General features: G+C 48.3%; 4 protein-coding genes across 5 annotated transcripts; 3 read left to right on the top strand and 1 right to left on the bottom strand.

The window, feature by feature from the left end:
• Nucleotides 1–226: 226 nt before the first annotated feature.
• LOC308153934 (uncharacterized protein) lies at nt 227–7,205 on the top strand (the record flags this gene model as incomplete). The annotated part of the gene is made up of 6 exons (XM_080527118.1): nt 227–475; nt 3,318–3,326; nt 3,700–3,886; nt 4,228–4,488; nt 4,615–4,889; nt 4,947–7,205. The coding sequence occupies 6 exons, from the start codon at nt 227–229 to the stop codon at nt 7,203–7,205; spliced, it is 3,240 nt and encodes a 1,079-aa protein (XP_080383244.1).
• A 759-nt stretch (nt 7,206–7,964) lies between these two features.
• Nucleotides 7,965–10,255, bottom strand: ttc9c (tetratricopeptide repeat domain 9C). 2 transcript variants are annotated; one of them, XM_080526335.1, is made up of 4 exons: nt 10,157–10,255; nt 9,270–9,600; nt 8,615–8,797; nt 7,965–8,216 (listed from the first exon to the last, which is right to left on the bottom strand). In XM_080526335.1, the coding sequence occupies exons 1-4, from the start codon at nt 10,166–10,168 to the stop codon at nt 8,053–8,055; spliced, it is 690 nt and encodes a 229-aa protein (XP_080382461.1). In that variant the 5' UTR covers nt 10,169–10,255; the 3' UTR covers nt 7,965–8,052. The 2 variants fall into 2 exon arrangements, with proteins under 2 accessions (XP_080382461.1, XP_080382462.1); XM_080526336.1 differs by having other exon boundaries at nt 9,270–9,597; nt 10,157–10,249.
• An 846-nt stretch (nt 10,256–11,101) lies between these two features.
• On the top strand, nt 11,102–13,506 carry LOC308154620 (transmembrane protein 179). Its single transcript, XM_080527787.1, has 4 exons — nt 11,102–11,586; nt 11,865–12,002; nt 12,119–12,197; nt 12,365–13,506. The coding sequence occupies exons 1-4, from the start codon at nt 11,267–11,269 to the stop codon at nt 12,563–12,565; spliced, it is 738 nt and encodes a 245-aa protein (XP_080383913.1). The 5' UTR covers nt 11,102–11,266; the 3' UTR covers nt 12,566–13,506.
• Nucleotides 13,123–19,991, top strand: LOC308153933 (heterogeneous nuclear ribonucleoprotein U-like protein 2; the record flags this gene model as incomplete). The annotated part of the gene is made up of 12 exons (XM_080527117.1): nt 13,123–13,127; nt 14,252–14,385; nt 15,052–15,162; nt 15,283–15,346; nt 15,914–16,002; nt 16,093–16,332; nt 16,606–16,718; nt 16,862–17,119; nt 17,326–17,466; nt 19,070–19,171; nt 19,288–19,456; nt 19,738–19,991. 12 exons carry the CDS (start codon nt 13,123–13,125, stop codon nt 19,989–19,991), a joined length of 1,680 nt encoding a protein of 559 aa, XP_080383243.1.
• Nucleotides 19,992–20,526: the final 535 nt, after the last annotated feature.

The following is a 20,526-nucleotide window of genomic DNA, read 5'->3' as shown; positions in this document are numbered from 1 at the left end:
CATTTATTCAATCCATCTTGCCAGTCAGCAAGATTTAATGCAATATTATATGGCACCCGTATAAGGTAAACTGGCAATTCTGTCAATGATACATTCATTTAGTTGGTTGGATGGATGCAATGTGGCTATTGTCGATTATCGGAACATATGTTGCACCGACTCGTGCTGGACCGTAGCTCATTGTCATTGTAAGGTCGGTAGATAGAGCACCGATCCAGTTCTCGTAATGGCTGGTCGCCGCAACTGTGTGAATTCGCTGTGGTCTGGCACCGAGCGGGTCCGGATTGGTGAGAGGCTGAAAGCGACCCTGGCAGGTATTCTGGAGCTGGACCTGCTCAGGTGCCAACATCTGGACATGATCGATGCCGCACTGGACGGCAGAGACGACACCACCAGCGGGACTGCCATCGATCAACAGGAGGAAAACCTTGAGAGCGCAGCCTCCGATGGCTCTGCGACATCCCGCAGGCAACAGGTCAGTGCGTTAGCCCAGATCTCTTGATTGCTCTCATGAAAAATAAATGCATGAGGATAATCTGCCAAAAATGACAATTCCTTTGAATCAAACAGATTTTATGACTGTACTCTATTGATTGAATAACCATCCATAACCCAAAACCATCCAATTCCGAAGCAGCCGGTTTACAGTGTTTGGACCTGTGAGGAATTGACAGTAATCCAGCACCCCTGTCAGTCTCTATCCTTTCTGCATGAGTCAAGGTTATTAAGACAAACATAGGTCTATTCATTACTTGGAAATATTTTGATTCCTTATGGTGATTTTTTGGGGGTGAGTATCAATCTGTCCACATCTTTTCATATTCCAGTATCCCTGAGGACATAACACAGGATGTTGCCAAGAAATCTGTGTCAATCATATACACACCCCAAAGCCACAGTCACATATGGCTGAAAACAGTGTTGTTGCTCTATTGCCTTTGTAATTAATGTAGGCTTGAAAGAAGTTCAGGTTTTAATGTGCGAGCTAAGATGGTGCATGATTGTTGATGCTTTGAACCCCCATTGTAAACATCCACCAACTATGAAGTATTGGTAACTTGGTGTAACCGAGTTGAAAAGGTCATAAACTCACTCCTTTAGAAGTTGAAACACCTCCACATGCCACAGAATTGCTAACTTTTGGTAATAGTTGGTTTCCATCGAGTGTTTCAGAGGATGTTCACAAGACTCGAGTGTGAGCTTGTGTACGAGGAAGCAGTACTGTTTGTGGCAGCGTGACGCCTGTTATATTGGGTTCATATCCACTAGACCCTCAGTTGATCTCTTTGACCAGAGACAGTATGGTACAGTTATAGCACACCTATGCTGCCTTATATACAGTATGTCTCCTCTCTCTCTCTCTCTCTCTCTCTCTCTCTCTCTCTCTCTCTCTCTCTCTCTCTCTCTCTCTCTCTCTCTCTCTCTCTCTCTCAAGCATAGTCTGTGTGAACCCTTGTTTTAATAGCCCCCTACTGTTAACTGCAGCAATACTGAACAACAGTGATGGTACATATATATTCATCCAAGTAGTCCTTTTAAATCAGATATCGGCTACACTCTGGGCCATTAAAAAGCTATCCAAATAGAGTGACGATTATGCTTTGGTATTCTTCTGGCTTGGCCTTGCAGTAACACACTACCCACCATTATATAGCCTCCCTGTAGTTTGAGTAGTGTGTGAGTCCTATGGCGAAGGAGTATTAGTCATCATCACCACCGAGGGGAGTCTGTTCGCTGCCCTTCTCCGCCAACGCAGCCCGGATTTGCATAAACAATGGAGACAAGTTGTTATACTGTTGTTGTTGTTTCCAGTGTGACTGTTCTGTATTGTTATCACCCTGGTGGAGGTAAAACCAGAGGACGTGTGTTCGATGCCATTCCCAGTTCCGTTTCATACATTACAACGAGCTTGTCCTCGCTTGGTGTATATACCTCCACCAGCCTCCTCTCTCAAGATGCAGTCCCACTGGGGAGAAGGAACAGGGGAAAGATGCTACATGGTAAAGACCGCAGTGTGTTTCTCATTGCGGAACAGTTATGAAGAGATAGAAACAGAAGAAAGTAGTATAGCATCGTAGTATCATCTTTAAAGAATATGTGGACATTTGGAGCTGTCCTCCTTAATTATTCAGTTCATTCAAAACAGAGGCTATTGAACCATTCCAGGGAGGTCTGGCATTGCCAGAGCCCTGTGGTTCATATCCATCTGGATTCTTGTCTATTATGTAATAGACTCTAATAACCTCTCACCAACACATGGGTGGTTAAAGGCATGGCATGGGATGCTCTGCTTTCAAGTTAAACGTAGTGCATAAATAATGCATAACTGATGCCGAATGCGCAATGAACAAGTATGTCACAGTCTCACAAACAACTATTTTGTTCACATGTGATTGGTAGGCCCTACAGATACAATAGATGTTGTCCCAAAAGTTTGTTACAATGGTCATATTGTTAGTTTTTATTTATTTTTGCTATAATTTGTCCTTGCATTCTGAACATATTGTTCCTCTAGGAAAATGGCTGCGTGTCTCTCACATAGAGGGATATCATATTACAAAGCTCTCAGCACTGGGCAGACCCACCTGCCTCTCCCCCCCTTGATCTGATCAGCTAGTCTCTGTGTAACATTACACTGGTAACATGGTTTACATGATGTTGGTGGAGGACTGTGTGGGTGTGCATGTGTGAAGCTGAGCTTGTTGGAATATGTATTGTGTGTGTGTGTGTGTGTGTGAGTGAGAGAGAGAGAGTTGGTGTATTTATGTTTTAGTCAGTGGGCTCAGGATGAGTTAAATATTCTACTAGGTCTGTGGTGTGGGTGGAGAGGTAGCCGGAGAGAGCAGCTGTAGCTATGGTGAGGAGGGGGTGGCTAGGATATTATGGAATGGGGGGGGGGGGGGGGGGGGGGTGACATTTGTCAAGGGGGGGGGTCCTTTAAGATGCCTCTTACCAGGCAACCCCCTTCCCCCGCTTCTCTTTTCACTCACTTGACTTGACTCTTCACTCACTGACTCACTTCTCTTTCTCTCATTATCTCTCTCTGTCTCTGCATCTCTCAATCACCCACTCCCTCCCACTCTTAGTATCTAAATAACTACATTCATGACACAAAAAATAAAACATAAGTAGAAAAAAGGGGGTGACTCATAAGCCGGAGGAGGTATAAGCCGGGTCAAAGCCTCAACTCTTTTTGTTCACTACCTCCCTTCCCCCCTCCCCTCCCATAACCCCTCCCTTCTTCTCCCACTGCTCTTTGTTACGTCATCTGTCTCCTCTTCTTATTTCTCTGAAGTCCCCCTCTCCCCCTCTCCCAGACAGGCAGTGTGAGTCACCTGTATTGTCTCTTGTTGATCTCCTTAGTAACAGAGGATTGATCAGGCCTGACCAATGGACAAAGCCCCTGCTGTCCTGCTGTCCCCCCCCCCCTATCAGACCAACGTTAGGCTTCCCTCCAGGGGTCATCAGACCGACATCAATCTAACAAACGGATGAATCGGCCATTGAAGAGCGCACGTCCTGTTGTTGTGGCGCTATGTTGACTTCCAGTAAGCATGACAACAGACATGTGCTCTGTAATGGCTGATGAAAGGGGAAGAGATATCAGGAGACGCTGGCTCCAACTCAAGTCTGTAATTACAACATTTCAAAAGACGTCAGAGGCGTGTTGAGACTCAAGCCCTTGTTTTGCTTTCTCAGGCGTCACCCTGTCAGAGCAACACGCTGGACTGTGGCAGTCACTCCAGGGATGGGCCGGCTAATCCCAGAGGTGGAAACTCACGTTGGTCCACCCTCTCCTGGGACTCTCCCTCTGACCTACTCTCCCCCCCGACTCCGGACCCCGATGGTGTGGCCCAGCTGGAATGTGACTCCAGGCCTAGCTCAGGTACTCGACCAGGACCATATACGATCTGACTGTGTGGGTGGCGGGTGGGGGGAGTTGTTCTGTGTGCGATCAATATAATAGGGCTATATGTCAACAACACTTCTCACATTCCCAGCCCTAATAATTCACCCTGTAGGTGACTGCAGTGCAAAGCTTAACTAAACATTAACCCTCACCTTTTCTTTCTTGTTCGTTTATTTACCTCTCTCATGCTATCTCACCCTACACTCACTCACTCGTTCTTTCTTCTTATCTCCCTCCCTCCCACACTCTACACTAACTATTTATTTCTCGCCATCCCTCCCTTCTTCTCTCTCCCTCTCTCTGTCGTCTCTTTGCAGGGTTTTATTCAGTCAGCGGCAGCTCCCTGTCTGACTCCTGCTACTCTGTGTCCAGCGAGGCCGCCCAGGCCCAGGGGGGTCCAGGTGGGCCAGTGAGAGTCGGACCCCCCCCGGGTGGGGGCACCTTCAGGCCGTGGGAGCAGCGGCCCCTCTCCGCAGACCACGGTGACACCCGGTGGCCGGAGGCGGCGCAGCAGCAGCAGAGACCTCAGAGCATCGAGGAAACCATGGAGACGGCGGAGAGGAGACCAGTATCAACAGGTTAGATTGAATACATGAATGGACGTGCCACACACACACACACTCACGACAACAAGATGTTTCTGCTTCTATTCTATAAGATGACAATTAACCCCTCCCCTCTCTTACGATGTGTGTGACCCCCAGGTGACCTGGAAATGAGCGGTTTGCAGTTCCTGACGGAGCTGTGCTCCAGCCTGGGTGACCCCCCGCCCGGCTCCTTCCGGCTCCTCGCCGACCCCTCGTCCTCCTGCCCTCGACCCCACCTGGACCCCAGGTTCTGCTCCGACCTGGTGTCCCGCAGGACCAAAGAGGTGTACCCCTACCCCAGTCCCTTGCACGCCGTGGCTCTGCAGAGCCCCCTCTTCACCTCCGGCCAGGACCCCTCCCCCCCCCCTCGCCTCTCCCCGAGCCCCGAGAGCGCCCAGCCCGACGAGACGCACCCCAGCAGCCCCCCCCTCTTCCTCCGCCCCCCTCAGCCCCCTCCACCCTCCACCTTCACCCAGCTGGAGCAGTACATCACCAGACTGGCCCGTCAATACCGCAGCCACGCCCCCCCCGACACCGCCAGCTCGGCGTCGGTGGGCGCCCACCGGGTCCTCAAAGCACCTGGCCACGGCTCCACGCAGTCGCTGTCGGCCTTCGAGAGCCGCAGTACCCCCTCCGGCTTCACAGGGGGCAGCGTGACGCCCTGCAAGTCTCTCCTGGGCAACTCGGCGCGCGTGAGCCTCAGTAGTATTGGAAAGAGGGCCAGCAGGAACTCCATCAACCTGGGACACCTGCCCTCCGTGACGGGGGAAGACCTGAACATCAGCCTCCACTTCAACCTCAACCTCAACCTGAGCCCCAACCTCAACAAGAGCCTGGCGTTGGAAGCGAAACAAATCCTCTCAAAGGAAGGGCTGAGCTTCGGCGGAGCCCTGAGGAGTGACTTAGGAGTCACCCCTACCGCCTCCCCGTCCCCCTCCCCCTCCTCCTCCTCCTCCACCCCCACGCCCGCCCTCCGGCCGAGGCCGCGCATCTCCACCTGCCCCTCCTCTCTCAGCCACCGCAGCTCCCTGGAGGTCACCTCCTCGGGGTCGGGGGCCGCAGGAGGGCCGCTAGGGTTCTCTCGTTCGCTGGACTGGAGCGGCGCTTCGCTGGGGCCGGTGACGGGTCCGGGTCCGTGCCCGGGCCAGCCCGGTGCCTCCTCCTCGGACTCCAGCTCCATGCTCAGCGAGGACTCTGCCATGGTGGGGGAGATCTCACGTCTCTCGGGGCTTCCCAGGGCGGTGGTGGTGGGGCTGATGGAGCAGGGGGTGGAGCTGGACGTGGACTGCTTCCAGAGCGACGCGGAGAGACAGGGTCAGGGGTCCCACGTGGCAGCCTCCTCCTCCTCCTCCTCCTCTTCCTTCTCCTCCTGCCCGGCAGCCCAGGTCGAGGCCGTTAATCACCCTCACCATTATTCCGGTGGTGTCCACCTTCACGCCACCACCACCACCACCGACTCCAACCTGGAACTCCAGAGGCCCATCCAGCTGTCTCTCAGCGTCTCCCACTCCCCCCAGTCCCACTCTGGTCTCACCCCCCCCCTCTCCAGCAGCCCCTCCATGCACCCCTACCAGTCCAGTACGCCCACTCCGACTCATCACGTGAACTACTCTTCCTCCTCCTCAAACTACCAACAAACCCCTTCCCCCTCTAACCCCTCCTCGTCCAGCGCCTCCTCTCCAGCCTCTCGCCCCAGGGTGCGCTCCCCGCCCCGCCCCCTTCACCCTTCCCCCTTGGGCCCCGCCCCTCTCTCGGTGTTCAGGAGGGACATGCCCTCCCAGTGCTCCCTGCCTCGGGTTAACGCCTCCAGCTCTTCTCCACTCTGGAGCGGCATCCGGCCCAGAGGAGGGTCTCTACGGCAGGGTGCGGGTGGAGCGGGTGGTTGTGCAGGGGGTGGTGGTGGTGGTGGTGGAGGGGTTGGTGGTTGTGGCAGTGGATGGAGGAGGGCAGAGGGAGAGGGACTCTACCAGGGAAAGCACGCCTCGCGGGAGCTGGTGAGGGCGCCGGGCGTGAGCAGCTTCGCCAGGAGAGAGAGCTACGGCAGCAACTGGGGGGAGGATGGGACGGCCCAGACCCCCAAGAGGGTGGGGGCCAAACTCTGGAGGGGCTTCGAGGTTCCGCGTTTTTGGGGAAAAGAGAATGAGGAAGACGAGGAAGGATGGAAGAGAGATAGCGAGGGGGGCGGGGGAGGCAGGAGGAAAGATTACCAAAAGGAAAAGCAGTTCAACAAAGAGGAGAAGCCGACAGAGAGTTGTTCCTCCAACAAACGCAAAGGGAAGGGCGGCTGGGACAAGCGCAGCTCCAGTCTGAGGCTGTCCAGAAGGGCCCTGTTCCGTAGCGAGTCCCAAGGCATGCTGGAGCCCCAAGCCCAGAGAGAGGAGCGTCTGAGGGGGGCCCACTGGGCCTCCTCCCTGGATGTCGGCCCACATGGACTGGAGCTCAGCGCGGAGGGGGTTCGTTCTTTCGGAGGAAGGGGGGAAAACAAGCGCCTGTCCTCCACGGCCAGCCTCTTCCACCTCTCTCGATCTCAGAGCCTGGAGGGGAGCTGTCACTCGCCTTCTCCTCCTCTCTCCTCCCCGTCTTTCTCTCCATCCCCCCCCCCTCCTCCGGCGCCCCTCACACGCTCTCGCTCGCTGAGGGACCTGGGAAGAAGGATGTTTGGATCTGTGAGGTCTCTCAGTTTGAAACACAAGACCTCGAGAAAGTGAGATCATGACAAAGGCACGTGGAAAAAAGTGTTTGTTTTCTAATTCCGTCAAGATTCCAGTGAGATGTATTTTGTTAAAAGAAACAGGGTTGCCATTGTTTTCTCTTTCGAATCTTGATATTCTGGTGATTCTCAGTGTGTATGGGCGTGTGTGTGTGCGCGCACGTGTGTGTGAGTGAGTGTGAGTTCTCCACTTCTGCATGCTGCTCTGTGACTGTCTGTGCGCTGTCATGGCTGTTGTGAGTCTGTGAGCTTCTGTATATTATGTTGCCTTTGAAGTACAATCATATTGGCCATAAGTAGACCAAAATCAAGCAGATGTTCTATACATTGATATTGTGCTCAGGATTTTGAAAATGGATATCAATAGATAATACATAATTATTTGAAATACATTTGTGTATCATGGATTATTATTAATAAAGGAAACTTTAATTCAATTCCATGGAGTCTTTGTACCTTAATCGACAACGGTCCAGCATCATCCTTTAGTAATCTACACTTCAGGGCATGGGCATACTTGAAAAAATATTTATTCCAACAGATTTAAAACATTTTGTACACAAAAAAAACAAACATAATTATTATTATATCTTGACCAAACAATCCAAAGGCATAACAGCACATAACATTCTGGCTATATATAGCGCTCACGTCTCCATCTGACTTTCACCCTTGAATTGAACCTCAAAACACAGAGCTCCATCTCCCTGTTGCCAGGCAACAGCCCCCCCCCCCCCCCCCCCTTGCGAGACTCCTGTACAGCCTTTTCTTCCTCTTCCTTCTCCAGGCAGTGCCGTTCCCCCTGTTCCCAGTCGGGGTTAGAACGCCCCTGGCGAGGGTCAAGCTTACTTCTGGGTGACCCCACCGGCTCCATCCTCAACTCCGTTCCTCTCGTTGCTCTGGCTGGAGAACATCCCTCGGTACAGGGCCTTCTCCTTCGCCTTCTCCTTCTCCTTCTCTCTGCTCAGACTCTCCTCTGCTCGCTGCAGGTGCCTCCTCACGTTAGCGTCTGCCACAGAGATGATAAAAGTGACGATTGAAGTTGAATTAAAATGTAGATCAATAATAGGGAAATGGAAATGCAAAAAGTATATCATGGTGGTCCAGTGGTCTAGCACCACGGTCTACAGTGCACACACATGCCCATGTCGGCATGGGTTCGAATCCGGCCCATGCCCTGCTGACATGCCCTCTCTCCCTTCTTCTCCTTACTTTCCTTTCTGTCTTCACTGTATCTGTCTAATAAAATGTGCAAATATGAGTGGGACTGCCCCACTCAGGAAAAATAACCTTAAAAAAATAACCTATGTCATGGGAATTGATCAAGGCAGGGCCTGTTTAGTTGTTTTATGGTTTGACAAATGAGGTTTGAAGTAGATTGTTTAGATGGTGTGCTGCTGTGTTTACCATTGGGTTGCCCTTTGCTGGCCTCATTAAGGAAATTACGGGCAGTCTCTGCATCTCCCTGCTCCAGAAAGGCTACTCCAGCTCTGTACATGGCTTTGACGTTGCCCGGCCGCCTCTTCAGCACACGCAAACTGTACTCCTGGACACGGCCGTAGTTGACATTCTGCCTCAGTAGAAGGCAGGCTGGGAGAGAGGGAAAGAGACAGAAAGAGAAGGGAGAGGGGGAACACAGCAGACAGAAAAGAAAAAGAAGAGAGCCACTCCATTAAGCATAATTTAAGATCATTGTAAATGATCACATGATATTCTGTCCACACAAGAGGCTTCTTTGTTTAACACATGGCTGCTTTACAGACTATGTACTAGGTACTCTCTCAGCCTCTGAATATAACCAGCTAGCATTCCAGCCACTGATACTGTACGATCAGTTGCTACCTCCCAATTTTCCACCATTCTCCTTAAGAGAGGATTGTGCACAGGATTTCCCCCCCCCACGTATACTCATGCTGTCCCATTTTTACACCCGTTTCCTGAAATATGCATCTCAGCACTTCCCCACAAGATTGGAAGTATGAATCTATGAGGGGCAGTCGGTGCACGAGTGCAGACCTCAGCAGAAGGTATTTGGGACACGTCACAATGGGTGTTACGTTACCTGATAAATTGTTGTAGCAGTCGACCTGCGTGTTCCTAAGCAGTTCCTCCTGGCCTGCTGTGAGCACAGGCCCTACAGGGCACAACCCTCTCACCGCTGCTGCCACATCAGAGTCTAAACTTCTGAGAATAAGTAGAGAACGGTGATAGCGCCCTATGGCTGATCTGATTTTTTTCTCCCGGTATAAAGCGTTCCCCTCTGTTTTTAGGAAAACTGCTAATGCCAGTTGGGAGTCCAATTCCGCAGCGGAGCCAGGGTACATCATAGTCCCAAAGCTGCTCACTGCTGCTGCCCCCAGTTCCATGCTCTCATCTCCATGTTTCTCTGGCTGCTGAAAGCACAAATAAACAAAAAAAGACAAGACACCATGACTGCATATGTTTGATCAGTGTACTTAGATTGAACAGTATTAACCCCCCCCCCCCCCTATACTGTTGCTTTTGTAGTCTAAGACAGAAACAAGTCATCCCTAATCGTTTAAATCTACGGTTCTTGACTCACTTTTCCACTAAACCGTCACACAATGGTGACTTTGACGAGTAGAGAATCAGCTCGTTGATCTGAAGCCACACAGTCTGTTAGATCTCCTGAGTAAGCTTTTGAAAAGGATGTTACTCCTGAGTCCTACGATGCATGGAGGTCGGATCATGCATCGTGATGGGTTGAAAGTGCACTATTTTAGGCTTGACTGAAGCAAACACTGAGCCAAAGACATTCGCAAAGCTGTGCCTGCCTCATGTCAGAAGCTAGCTAGTAGTATCTCTTTTGTAACGTGACTAGCTTGCTAGCTTATATGCTGCTGGACTCTTACAACTAGGCTACTATAAGCCCCCCAAAATGCTGGAACAGTTACAGAGTAATTCAAAAGTGGATGTTTTTAATCCTACCTTACAATCCATCGCTTTATAAAACCAAACTAAGGGTAATACTTCTGCTTGACAACCAACTGCAACAGTCACAACATTGAAGCGTTTCCTACTTCTACTTCTTCTTCTTCTTCTTCTTCTTCTTCTTCTTCTTCTTTTTCTTCTTCGATATGGTAGTTCTGTTCTGAACCTGCTTCTTCTTTTATACCGCCACCTGCTGTTGCTGCAAGGACATGACTCCACAGTAGTAGAATTACAGTCAATCTAGTAGTTTCACGCTCTTTAACAGTGAACAGTGAAGTCATTACGCTCATTTTCTTGGCTTGTAGTTCTCCAATTAGACAACCAATTTGGCATTGTCTTCAAATTGGCATTGTTCTTTCATGTGTGTGCCAGCCAATTATTCATAAGGCCCAAACAAAACTTGCACTGAACAAAACTGGGACCAGTCCACTTCCACTTTTACTACAATATGCGCTCAAATACTGGCCTGTGATAATAACAGCTGTTAATAGTCACCCTGCATCACTAACCACATCTTGCTTTTTTAGGCTGAATGTGTATATAATGTGACTTTTGATACATGGCTCCGTTTTTCTGAGGTGGATTTTGATATAGACCAATCCCATCCCATAGCTTCACAACAGTCGACCAGCTGTGTTCCAGTAACCGACTGCGTGGGAAGGGGGAGGGGGGTGGGGGGGCTCGGCTTTGGCCAGTCCACCACTGGACCCCGCCCTAGATTGTTTTTCGTCAACATGATCAGCCTGAATATTGAATTAACACAAATCAACAGGCCTATATTAAGTACAAATAATAAATTAGCTGAAAACAGGGTTTTTCCACATTAACTCACTGAATCATAATATCCATAATATCACACCCTTGGCCAATGCTACATGTGTGTCGTATGTAAGTGCGTCACTGTTGGCAAAATGTGTAGTTGACAGTCAGTCATAACGGGACTGGAGGGTTGTATAACAATAACTGGTGCGCTTTAAATATCCATGCTGTTTTCAATTGGACATATAATACATTGATCGTTATCTGGTTATGTCAAACAAACGAAACGGAGTCTGAAGAAAATCCTATAGCCTTTTTTCCTTTATCGATCTTTAGACTTAGACGGATATGGAGCTTGATCGGCGACTGTTGCTGGCTCACTGCGCCGCCCACACCCTTTCAGTTTTGGCCGGGCTGTTGGTGGTCGTCCCGCTAGCGTTCAACGGGTCAGCTTTCAAAGGGCGATGTGCACTTTTTTCCACGGGTTACTGGACAGAGAATCGAACTGAAATCACGGGGGAACCGGGGGAGATTTCACATTTGGTAATAAAGCAATGGGGTCCACCGGCCGCTTGCCAGTTCGCCACTTTTGTCGGTGTTTTCACGGTGTTGTACGGCGCCGCTCAAAGCTGGCGAAGCGTCTTCTATCTTCACGGACGGCATGACGAGTGAGAGCACTTTCCATGGGCTTTGAACAACTGCATGATAATAATAACATCCTAATTGCAACATCTAATGTTATTCATATTATTAACAATATGAATTATGATAATTATAACAAAGCTTTCATGATAATAGCCTAGGTTTATGGTGCCATGTTTATTATCACGGTTACTGGATTATTACATAAGCCTAAATACTTATAACGGTGTGAGTGTATACATCACAGTCACAGACAGTGTTAAAGACCGTGTTCACCACTTTTGTTCTTGTTGTCCTTCTTCAGCACGCTGTTCTCAGCCTTCCTCACGCTGCTGCTGAGTCTGTGCGTGTTGTTTCTGTCGGGAGGGGCCAGCCTCGTCCTGTCCCTGGGCCTGGCGTCCTGGTGCGACACTGTCACAGATGACAACACCCGGCCATACAGGTAAAGGTGTCTATAACACTGATAAGCCAGTACTAGGTCTACTGGTGTTGTGAGAGTCTCCAGGGATTGATCATGTCCTCCTCTGTTCCCCCCTCATCATGTCTGTTTCTGTGCAGTTGTGCAGAGTCTCAGGCTGTCCCGCTGAACCTGGATGTGGAGACGTCCTCCTTCTACAATGAGCTCACCTGTGCACAGGTATGACCCATATGGACATATACCAAAGCCAACACAGTGCATGCCATTCACCTTTCCTCTCTCTATAGATTTCTTCAGCATACTTTTGGAGTCAGTCTATTTATTTTGGATTCGGTTTGGATTAAGCCTCTCTTCCTCCACCCCCCCACCCCCCTCTCCCCCTCCAGGTCTCTCTGTGGTGTGTGACAGCACTGTGGCTGACCCAATCCATCCTCTCCTTCATGCGTCTGTATCACTCCCACAGTCAGCACATCAGCGGGCCGTGCCTCCCCAGGGAGAAGGAGCTGCTCCTGGGCCACACCCCCTCTGACGGCTCACCCTCATCCTCATCCTCACCCTCGCCATCCACACCCGCCATCTTTGTCTAATACCAACCCCAGTGGAACGCCATACCAAACTCTTAACTACCAAAACCACTAAATCCTGAACACCCCCCTCCCCTCCTTTCTTCAAACCTCAATCTTTATGGAGCTGTGGTCCAAATACGACCTCAAATTAAGTCACCAGTCCTACTTCTGACCCCTCTGAGCCAAATGCAGGCTATACGTCTAAGTGTTTTTCAGATAAAAAAGGGAACGAGATTGAACATACCAAAAGAGAATAAATTAGGCAACGGAATTCAGTAATGAATGTTATTCTTAGACGCATGGCTTGTAATGTGATTACCAGGGTCAGTATGACACACGTTCATTAGTGCTACAGTATGTACAGACTACAGTATTTACCTAAGTTATTATTGCCTCAGTTGGGACTTTTTCAACAACACAATAATCGATAGACTGTTCAGTATGCATGTTTGTACATTTGACATGATCATTTCAAGAAATACAGTTTTTACATGTTTGTATAGCCTTGAAGGCAGAATACATTCTTTATTGTCTTGAGCGTAAATGCAGATTGTACTGATACGCTTTCATTGAGAAGCATGTGGTACGTGTGAAACAGAGCCACTATTAATGAAACAGGCTCACTGTGTGAGCAATACATGAATGTCGTATTGTGTCACAGAATCACTCTCTTCCTCTTGTGAAGGTTTTTATTTGATGCTATTTGTGTTGATGCAGCTGCTCTCTGGCCCCTGTAGCTCTCGAAGGCTTTGCTTTGAGTAAACAAGGTTAGTGATGCTTAGTATGTGAACTGAGCTGAGCCAAAGGGAGGCTAGGGAATAACAAGGGAAGCATACAAAGTTTTCCCTTCAAACTCTGAACCTTAACCTCAGCAGTTGCTGTGACACACAGATAGTGGAGCAAGAAACTGGAAGTAAAGAGAGATAAAATGTTAACCCATTGATTTGGTGGTGTCACTGTCAATATTGGTATTATTTTTAATTGGTTATTTATATTAATTTTGTTGTTGTTGTGTTATTGAATAAAATATTAATATGAATAAGTGGTTATTTGTTGGAGAAAACACTTTATTTTGGTTAAACATAAACTAAACTATAAACATAAACTAAACAAAACTGTATCTATCACTGGTTGTGTTAGTTTCTACATACCGCATATAAGGAGGATTTTAGTTCGGTTTTATTTTTTGTGGCATGTTTGGGGTATTGTCAGCTGTTTCTAGACCAACCCCACGTGCCTGTGGGCGGACACATTCTACACCAATGGTAGATGTTTTTGCAATTTCAAGACGGAGTTGTTTTTGTAACGGACCAATCAGAGGCTAGAGCACCATATTGAATTTTACCGTACTTTAGTGTTTTGGTTCGGTCACTTTTCTAGAAAGTCTCGAAGAAAAAGGGGCTTTATTAACGGGATACTTTATTAAACAAACATTCTATTATTCTAACCTCACCAGAGTTGAAAATGCAACTGACCGAAGTCAAAAAGTTAAAAGTGGCTGGCTAGGTGCACGATCTCACTACTTCCTGAAAGGCAACTGGTATGAACATATCCTGTCTCACTCTATTGGTTTAATTGATTAATCAGCTGTGCGGTAAACCGTTGGAATACACAGTGCACAGCTGATTAATCAATTAAACCAATAGAGTGAGACAGGATATGTTCATACCAGTTGCCTTTCAGGAAGTAGTGAGATCGTGCACCTAGCCTATTACGAGCAAAGCTTAAAGAGCTCGGTCTGGATGCCAAAGGACTGAAGGCCGAACTTGTTGTGCGCCTTCTGTCCGCGTTTGAAGCTGGATTATGCGCTCCAGAATCAAGCAATATCAGCCAGGAGTCAGGCAAAGGGTTACCTGATTGCGGCAAAGTCAAAGAAGAGGCAAGGATACAAACTGACGATACTCTCACACCAGCGATGGAGACAGAGGTCCCAGTCCCACCATTGACGGGGAGTGCAGGGACAGACAATTTGCTGACAGCTGGTGAGGGTCTCCCGGGTCCAATGTTAACCTTTCCGGAGGATGGTACGCCACCGAGCCACGCCAGTGCACACACTGGTACACACACTGGTACACACACTGTTACACACACTGATACACACACTGTTACACACACTGTTACACACACTGTTACACACACTGATACACACACTGGTACACACACTGATACACACACTGTTACACACACTGGTACACACACTGGTACACACACTGGTACACAGTCAGTGGCCGAACTTGAGATGTCGCCGAGTGGTTTGCCAGAAACCTGTGTAGTCAGCACTTTGTTATCAGAGACTAAGGTAAACACATCATCTGCTTTCCAAGTCTTGCCTGAGTTACACAGTGCGAGAAGAGCACTGGAAGCAGAGCAACACAATGCCACTCGAAAGAGTGTTGAAAAACAAGCACAGAGGAATGAAACCTTCAAAGTTGAGGCACAGAATGCCACCCCAAAGAGTGTTGTTGAATCACAGAGTGTGAAACGTACATCTGCTGTCTCCAACAAAGCTGCTCTCACACAAGGAGCGAAGGAGGAGCCACTGGCATCCAAGAGTGCTCCCCAAAACACAGGCAGCCCCCATCAAAGTGCTGTTATAGACCTTGGGTCCCAGGACACAGGTAAACATCAAAAGCAGCTTCGTATTATGTTGATTTTTGTTAAACCCGTCGTTTTATGGACTAACATCTAACGCCTAATACACTTCTTAATCAGCCCTCAACTTTCTCTCTATCCCTGAGGTCTGGGTGAGACGAGCAGAGGCAGGGCCTTCTACGAATTCAAGGAGGAGGTCCAGTACAAAAGGTAGGCAGCACATATACAGTTGAAGTCGGAAGGTTACATACATCTAAGCCAGTTTTTCCACAAATCAATTCCTGACATTTAATCCTTGTAAACATTTCCTGTCTTAGGTCAGTTAGGATCACTACGTTATTTCAAGAATGTGAAATGTCAGAATAATAGTAGAAAGAATGATTTATATCAGCTTTTTATTTTTTTCATCACATTCCCAGTGGGTTAGAAGTTTACATACACTTAGTTTAGTATTTGGTAACATTGCCTTTTAAATTGTTTAACTTGGGTCACATTTCCTTCCACAAGCCTTCCACAAGCTTCCCACAATAAGCACAATACATTTTGGCCGATTCCTCCTGACAGAACTGGTGTAACTGAGGTCAGGTTGATAGGCCTCATTGCTCGCACCCGTCTTTTCATTTGTGGCCACAAATCTTCTATAGGATTTTAAAAAGGAAGTGTGCAAGTCTTTTTTTTTATTCGTGGGAACAAGTTAACCAAAACGAGGGAACTAATTAAACAAAACGATTAATTGTTGCCTTGTTTTATTTTTCTCTCTCTCTTTGGCCTCTCCAGGGCTCGGTACCACTCTACACCTCAGTGGCTAGGCCTGCATCAAGACTGTGGAGCGGAGGAGGACGACTGGGAAGTCAGACTAGATTCCTGTGAGTATGGAACAGAAGTGGGTTTGTTCTTCTAAAAACACATGTATTTGAGCTTCTCCTGCAGTGTGGTGACCTTATCTGTTTCCCCAGACAACTGTGACCTCCACTTCCAGGTGGATAGTATGGGCAGCCGTGGCCAGCCTCGCTTCTTTGAGCTGTTCCCCTTCCTGTGGTCTGGATGCAGGCTCACTTACGGAGCCCGTCAGGGAAGGGTGGGCTTCGAGGTTATGTTTGAGAGGAAGCTGCTGGCTTCTCCATCGAAGGAGCTTGATCCAGAACCCCATGGCCTGAGAGTGGGCTGGTCAGTGGATAACTCCAGTCTTCAGCTGGGTAAGACTTTAAGACTGGGTACGGTTTGGGTTTTACCATTTTAGAAGCAGCCAGGTGGGAGTACCAGTGTTCCCAAAATGTAAAAAAAATGGTATCTGCTGTTCTCCCTCCCTCCCTCTCTCCCTCCCTCCCTCTCTCCCTCCCTCCCTCTCTCCCTCCCTCCCTCCCTCTCACCCTCCCTCCCTCCCTCTCACCCTCCCTCCCTCCCTCTCACCCTCCCTCCCTCTCACCCTCCCTCCCTCTCACCCTCCCTCTCTCCCTCCCTCCTCTCAGGTGAGGACGACCTGTCATATGGTTATGATGGACGGGGGAGAAAAGTGGCAGGTGGGAAGGAGGAGGAGTTTGGGGAGTCCTTCTCAGAGAATGATACCATTGGCTGTTACGCTGTGAGTGACATGGGTTTCTCCTCCTCTTCAAAGTGAATACTTCATCATTACAAAGCCATTCTAACATCTATACCCATTTTGAAATGGCTGTTTAACAGTGTTCACGTGTGTGTGTATGTTTGTGTGTCCCTGTGTGTGTCTAGTCTCTTTCAGATGAGGCTGTTGAGCTGTCTTTCTATAAGAATGGTTGTCCTATGGGAGCAGCGTTTCAGCTGGGTCCTCTTGGAGGACGTGCGCTCTACCCTCATGTGCTCTGCAAAAACTGCTCTGTCACTCTCAACCTGGACCCTGCTGCACCCCCATGGTACCTCTGCCCTCCAGGGTATACCCCACTCCCCGCAGTGCCCACTGGACAGATGACTCGTGCCCCACTCCCCCCAGCCTCTAAAAAGGACTGTGAGGTGAGAGAGCGAGAGGGAGAGAGAGAGAGAGAGCACAGCCATGGTTGCCACCAGTTCTACTCTGGACCTCAGTGCACTTAGCCTACATTGTTGAAGCAGTCATGCATATCGGCCATCAAAACATGTAATCGAATAGTTCTGAATCCTCCATCATGTCCCCAGTTTGAATAATGATATGTTAATATGTTCATTGTTCATTCTCTCTCTGTCTTTCTCTGAGGCAGGTAGTGATGATGGTCGGTCTGCCGGGAGCGGGTAAGACCCACTGGGCCCAGGACCACATGAAGCGGCACCCCGAGAAGCGCTACGTGATGCTGGGCACCGCCACCGTCCTGGCCTGCATGAGGGTGAGAACACCCCACACTCATCATGTGATTAGAGCTGGCCAGAGTCTTAACACTTACAAGTAGGGATGCACCGAACATTCGGCCACCGAATGTATTCGGCCGAATATCGCAAAATAAAGCACATTCGGTATTCGGCCGAATGTGTGAAAACACCGAATGTTTACCACCGAATAGTGGCCGTGTTTTGATGACGCAATACAATTAAATATAACTCTCAACAGGCGCGCGGCGCGAGGCGACGCGCTTTCAAAACTGGCTGCGTTCGTAAATTCACTCAGGAAATCCGATCAGCACTCGTGGAATGCCTCTCGTCCAATCAAATGACTCGGTTTCTCTATGACGTCGGGCCCAGTGTGCGCTCCAGCGCTCTCAGAGCGACTTTATGAACGCAACCTTACACTCATCTAGCTAGTTAGCTTAGCAGTCGTAGCGGAAGAAGCAGAGTTGTTGCCTTGTTGAAAAGATATTCAGACTCCCAGCTGTTCTACACGAGTTTATGACATGCAGCTGTATCATGCGGTGGTTTCTATGCAAACCAGAGACTATAAAAACAAAAGATATTCATTCTGAAATAACATGAACTATTATCCTTACACTCAGGTGGACTCAATTCAACTTGTTGAATGACTTGTTGAAGACATTTAGCATTTGACCTAATTTTAAGAGTGACAAAGGGTCTGAATACTTATGTACATGAGGTATTTCTGTATTTACATTTTAATACATTTGCAAACATTAAAAAACGTTTTTACTTAGATTATGGGGTACTGTGTGTGGATTGATGGCAAATCTATTCAAAAATGTGAAAAAAGTGAAGGGGTCTAAATACTTTCTGAAGCCTATGTAGAGACAAATCATGAATATCATTAACTTGAACCCTGGAAAGCAGTAGAGATTAAATCCCATGATAATTAGTTATAATAAGTTATATATAAAAGTTCTTTTTTTAAAATCTCAATTTCTTTCTTTGAGAAGCATGAATAAAAAGCAAAATGTATTTAGTTTATGCAATGATAAAATTAAAAACTGCCGATACACATTCGGTATTCGGTATTCGGCCAAGTGTTTCCTTAAATTCGGCTTCGGCCTCGGCCAAGAATTTTCATTTCGGTGCATCCCTACTTACAAGGCTTGAAAACCAATAACTCAGAATAATTCGCTTACAGATATTGAATTTATAGTAGGGCCGCAGAGCAATCATTACCATTGGCAGTGCAAACACACCTTGGTTTGAGGACTCTCTCAAACACGTCTTGTTAAAGACATTTGACCAAACCTAACTAGAAAATCAGAAGGATTGGGTGAAGAGCAGGCTATTGTATGGATGGTTTGTTGAATTGAAATAGGAAAATAATACACAAAACACAGATATTTTATTCTGAACAGTCAAAATCACAATTTAAAAAGAGTCCAAGTGAAGGGCTCTCCTGAGTGTTTGCTATTGTGTGTGGGTGTGGGTGTGTGCTGTATTTTTTAAATAATGTATGTAAAGCACTTTGAATTGCCCCTATTGTATGAAATGTGCTATACAAATAAACTTGCCTTGCCGTGTGTGTAGGACTGGGACTGTAGCTGTGTTAATATTGTCTTTTCCTATCCTCAGGGTAAGAAGCAGGAGGAGCTGTGGCTGCAGCAAGCCTCTGAGTGCCTCACTGAACTCATCAAAGTGGCTCATGAAGTTCCACACAACTACATCCTGGACCAGGTACTCCACTGATTTGGCATTGGGGGAGAGAGGGAGAAAGATGACAATGTTGCCTTTACAGTAAGTGCCAGTAGAAGACCTTTCTAATCTGCCTCTCTGGTTCCTCCCTCCCTCAGCCCAACGTTTACCCCTCGGCTCGCCAACACAAGCTGCTGCAGCTTCAAGCCTTCCGGCGCAGGGCAGTGGTGGTCTTCCCCCCGACGGAGGAGTGGAGGAGGCGCCTGCAGGACCACCAGAGGGAGGAGGGGGAGGAGATCCCTGAGACCTCCCTACTGAAGGCCAAAGGTCAGGGAGGATAAACAACTAACACTAAAACTAGACAGTCTCATCAATAATAGCTCAAAATGATTATGTATTCAAATACGTAATATACTGTTAGTGTAAATCTGTTGAGAGAGGAGGAGTTTGAGTGTGTGGAGTAACAAACAGTATTCAGATGCCTTCAGTATACTGTGAGACGAGTGACTCGATTAGCCTGCTGTGCTTATGTGTGTGTGTGTGTGTGTGTGTGTGCGCGTGTGTGTGTGTGCGTGTGTGTACACTCTCCTCATCTCTCTCCTCTCTAGTGAGCTTCAGTCTACCAGAGTGTGGGGAGCTGTTGGAGGAGGTGCAGTATGTGGAGCTGGATCAGAAGGAGGCGCAGGCTCTACTGGAGAGCTACAAAGAGGAGGCGCGCAGCATCCTCCCCTCCGCCCCCCCCAAAAAACGAAGGAAACAGCGCGTCCGACATAATAAGTCCCTCGCCAGCGGCCCACCACGGCGCGACCATGGCCACCACAGAGGACATGGTGAGGAGGGAAGGATGACTGACAACTGTTGATAATAATTGTTGGGGCGGCTGTGGCGCAGGAGGTAGAGCTGCCGTCTAATGATCGCAAGGTTGGCAGATCGGCGGTCCGAGCCCCGGCTGGCCACATGTGTCCTTGGGAAAGACACTGAACCCCAAATTGCTCCCAGTGAGCGGGCCGGCGCCTGTATTTCTCTCTCTGTGTTCAGTGGAATCAGGGTTATCAAGACCAGGGGTTCTACGGCCACAGAAATGACGCTTCCAGAAGTTACCATGGTTACTGGTAAACATCTAATGAGAGGAAGTCGGTCAGAGTAGCTCATCTCACTGTGCCTTCCACACGGTCTAAACGAATCAGATATCATCGTGCTGTACAGTATACTCCAGGTAGTACAGTATACTCCAGGAACTATAAAGCAATTTAGCTTTTAAATTCTTTCTGAAATGCATCACTGATTCAGAAGAAAACAAAACAGTGTTATCTACTTGTTTATCGAGGTTGATTGTTGATTGTAAGCCAAAGGGAGGCTAGGGAATAACAAGGGAAGCATACAAAGTTTTCCCTTCA

The sequence above is a fragment of the Nansenia antarctica genome (assembly GCF_963989245.1).
Source record: "Nansenia antarctica genome assembly, chromosome: 3".
In the NCBI taxonomy this organism is placed as follows: Eukaryota; Metazoa; Chordata; class Actinopteri; order Argentiniformes; family Microstomatidae; genus Nansenia; species Nansenia antarctica.
This window is presented reverse-complemented; position numbering and strand designations above follow the sequence as displayed.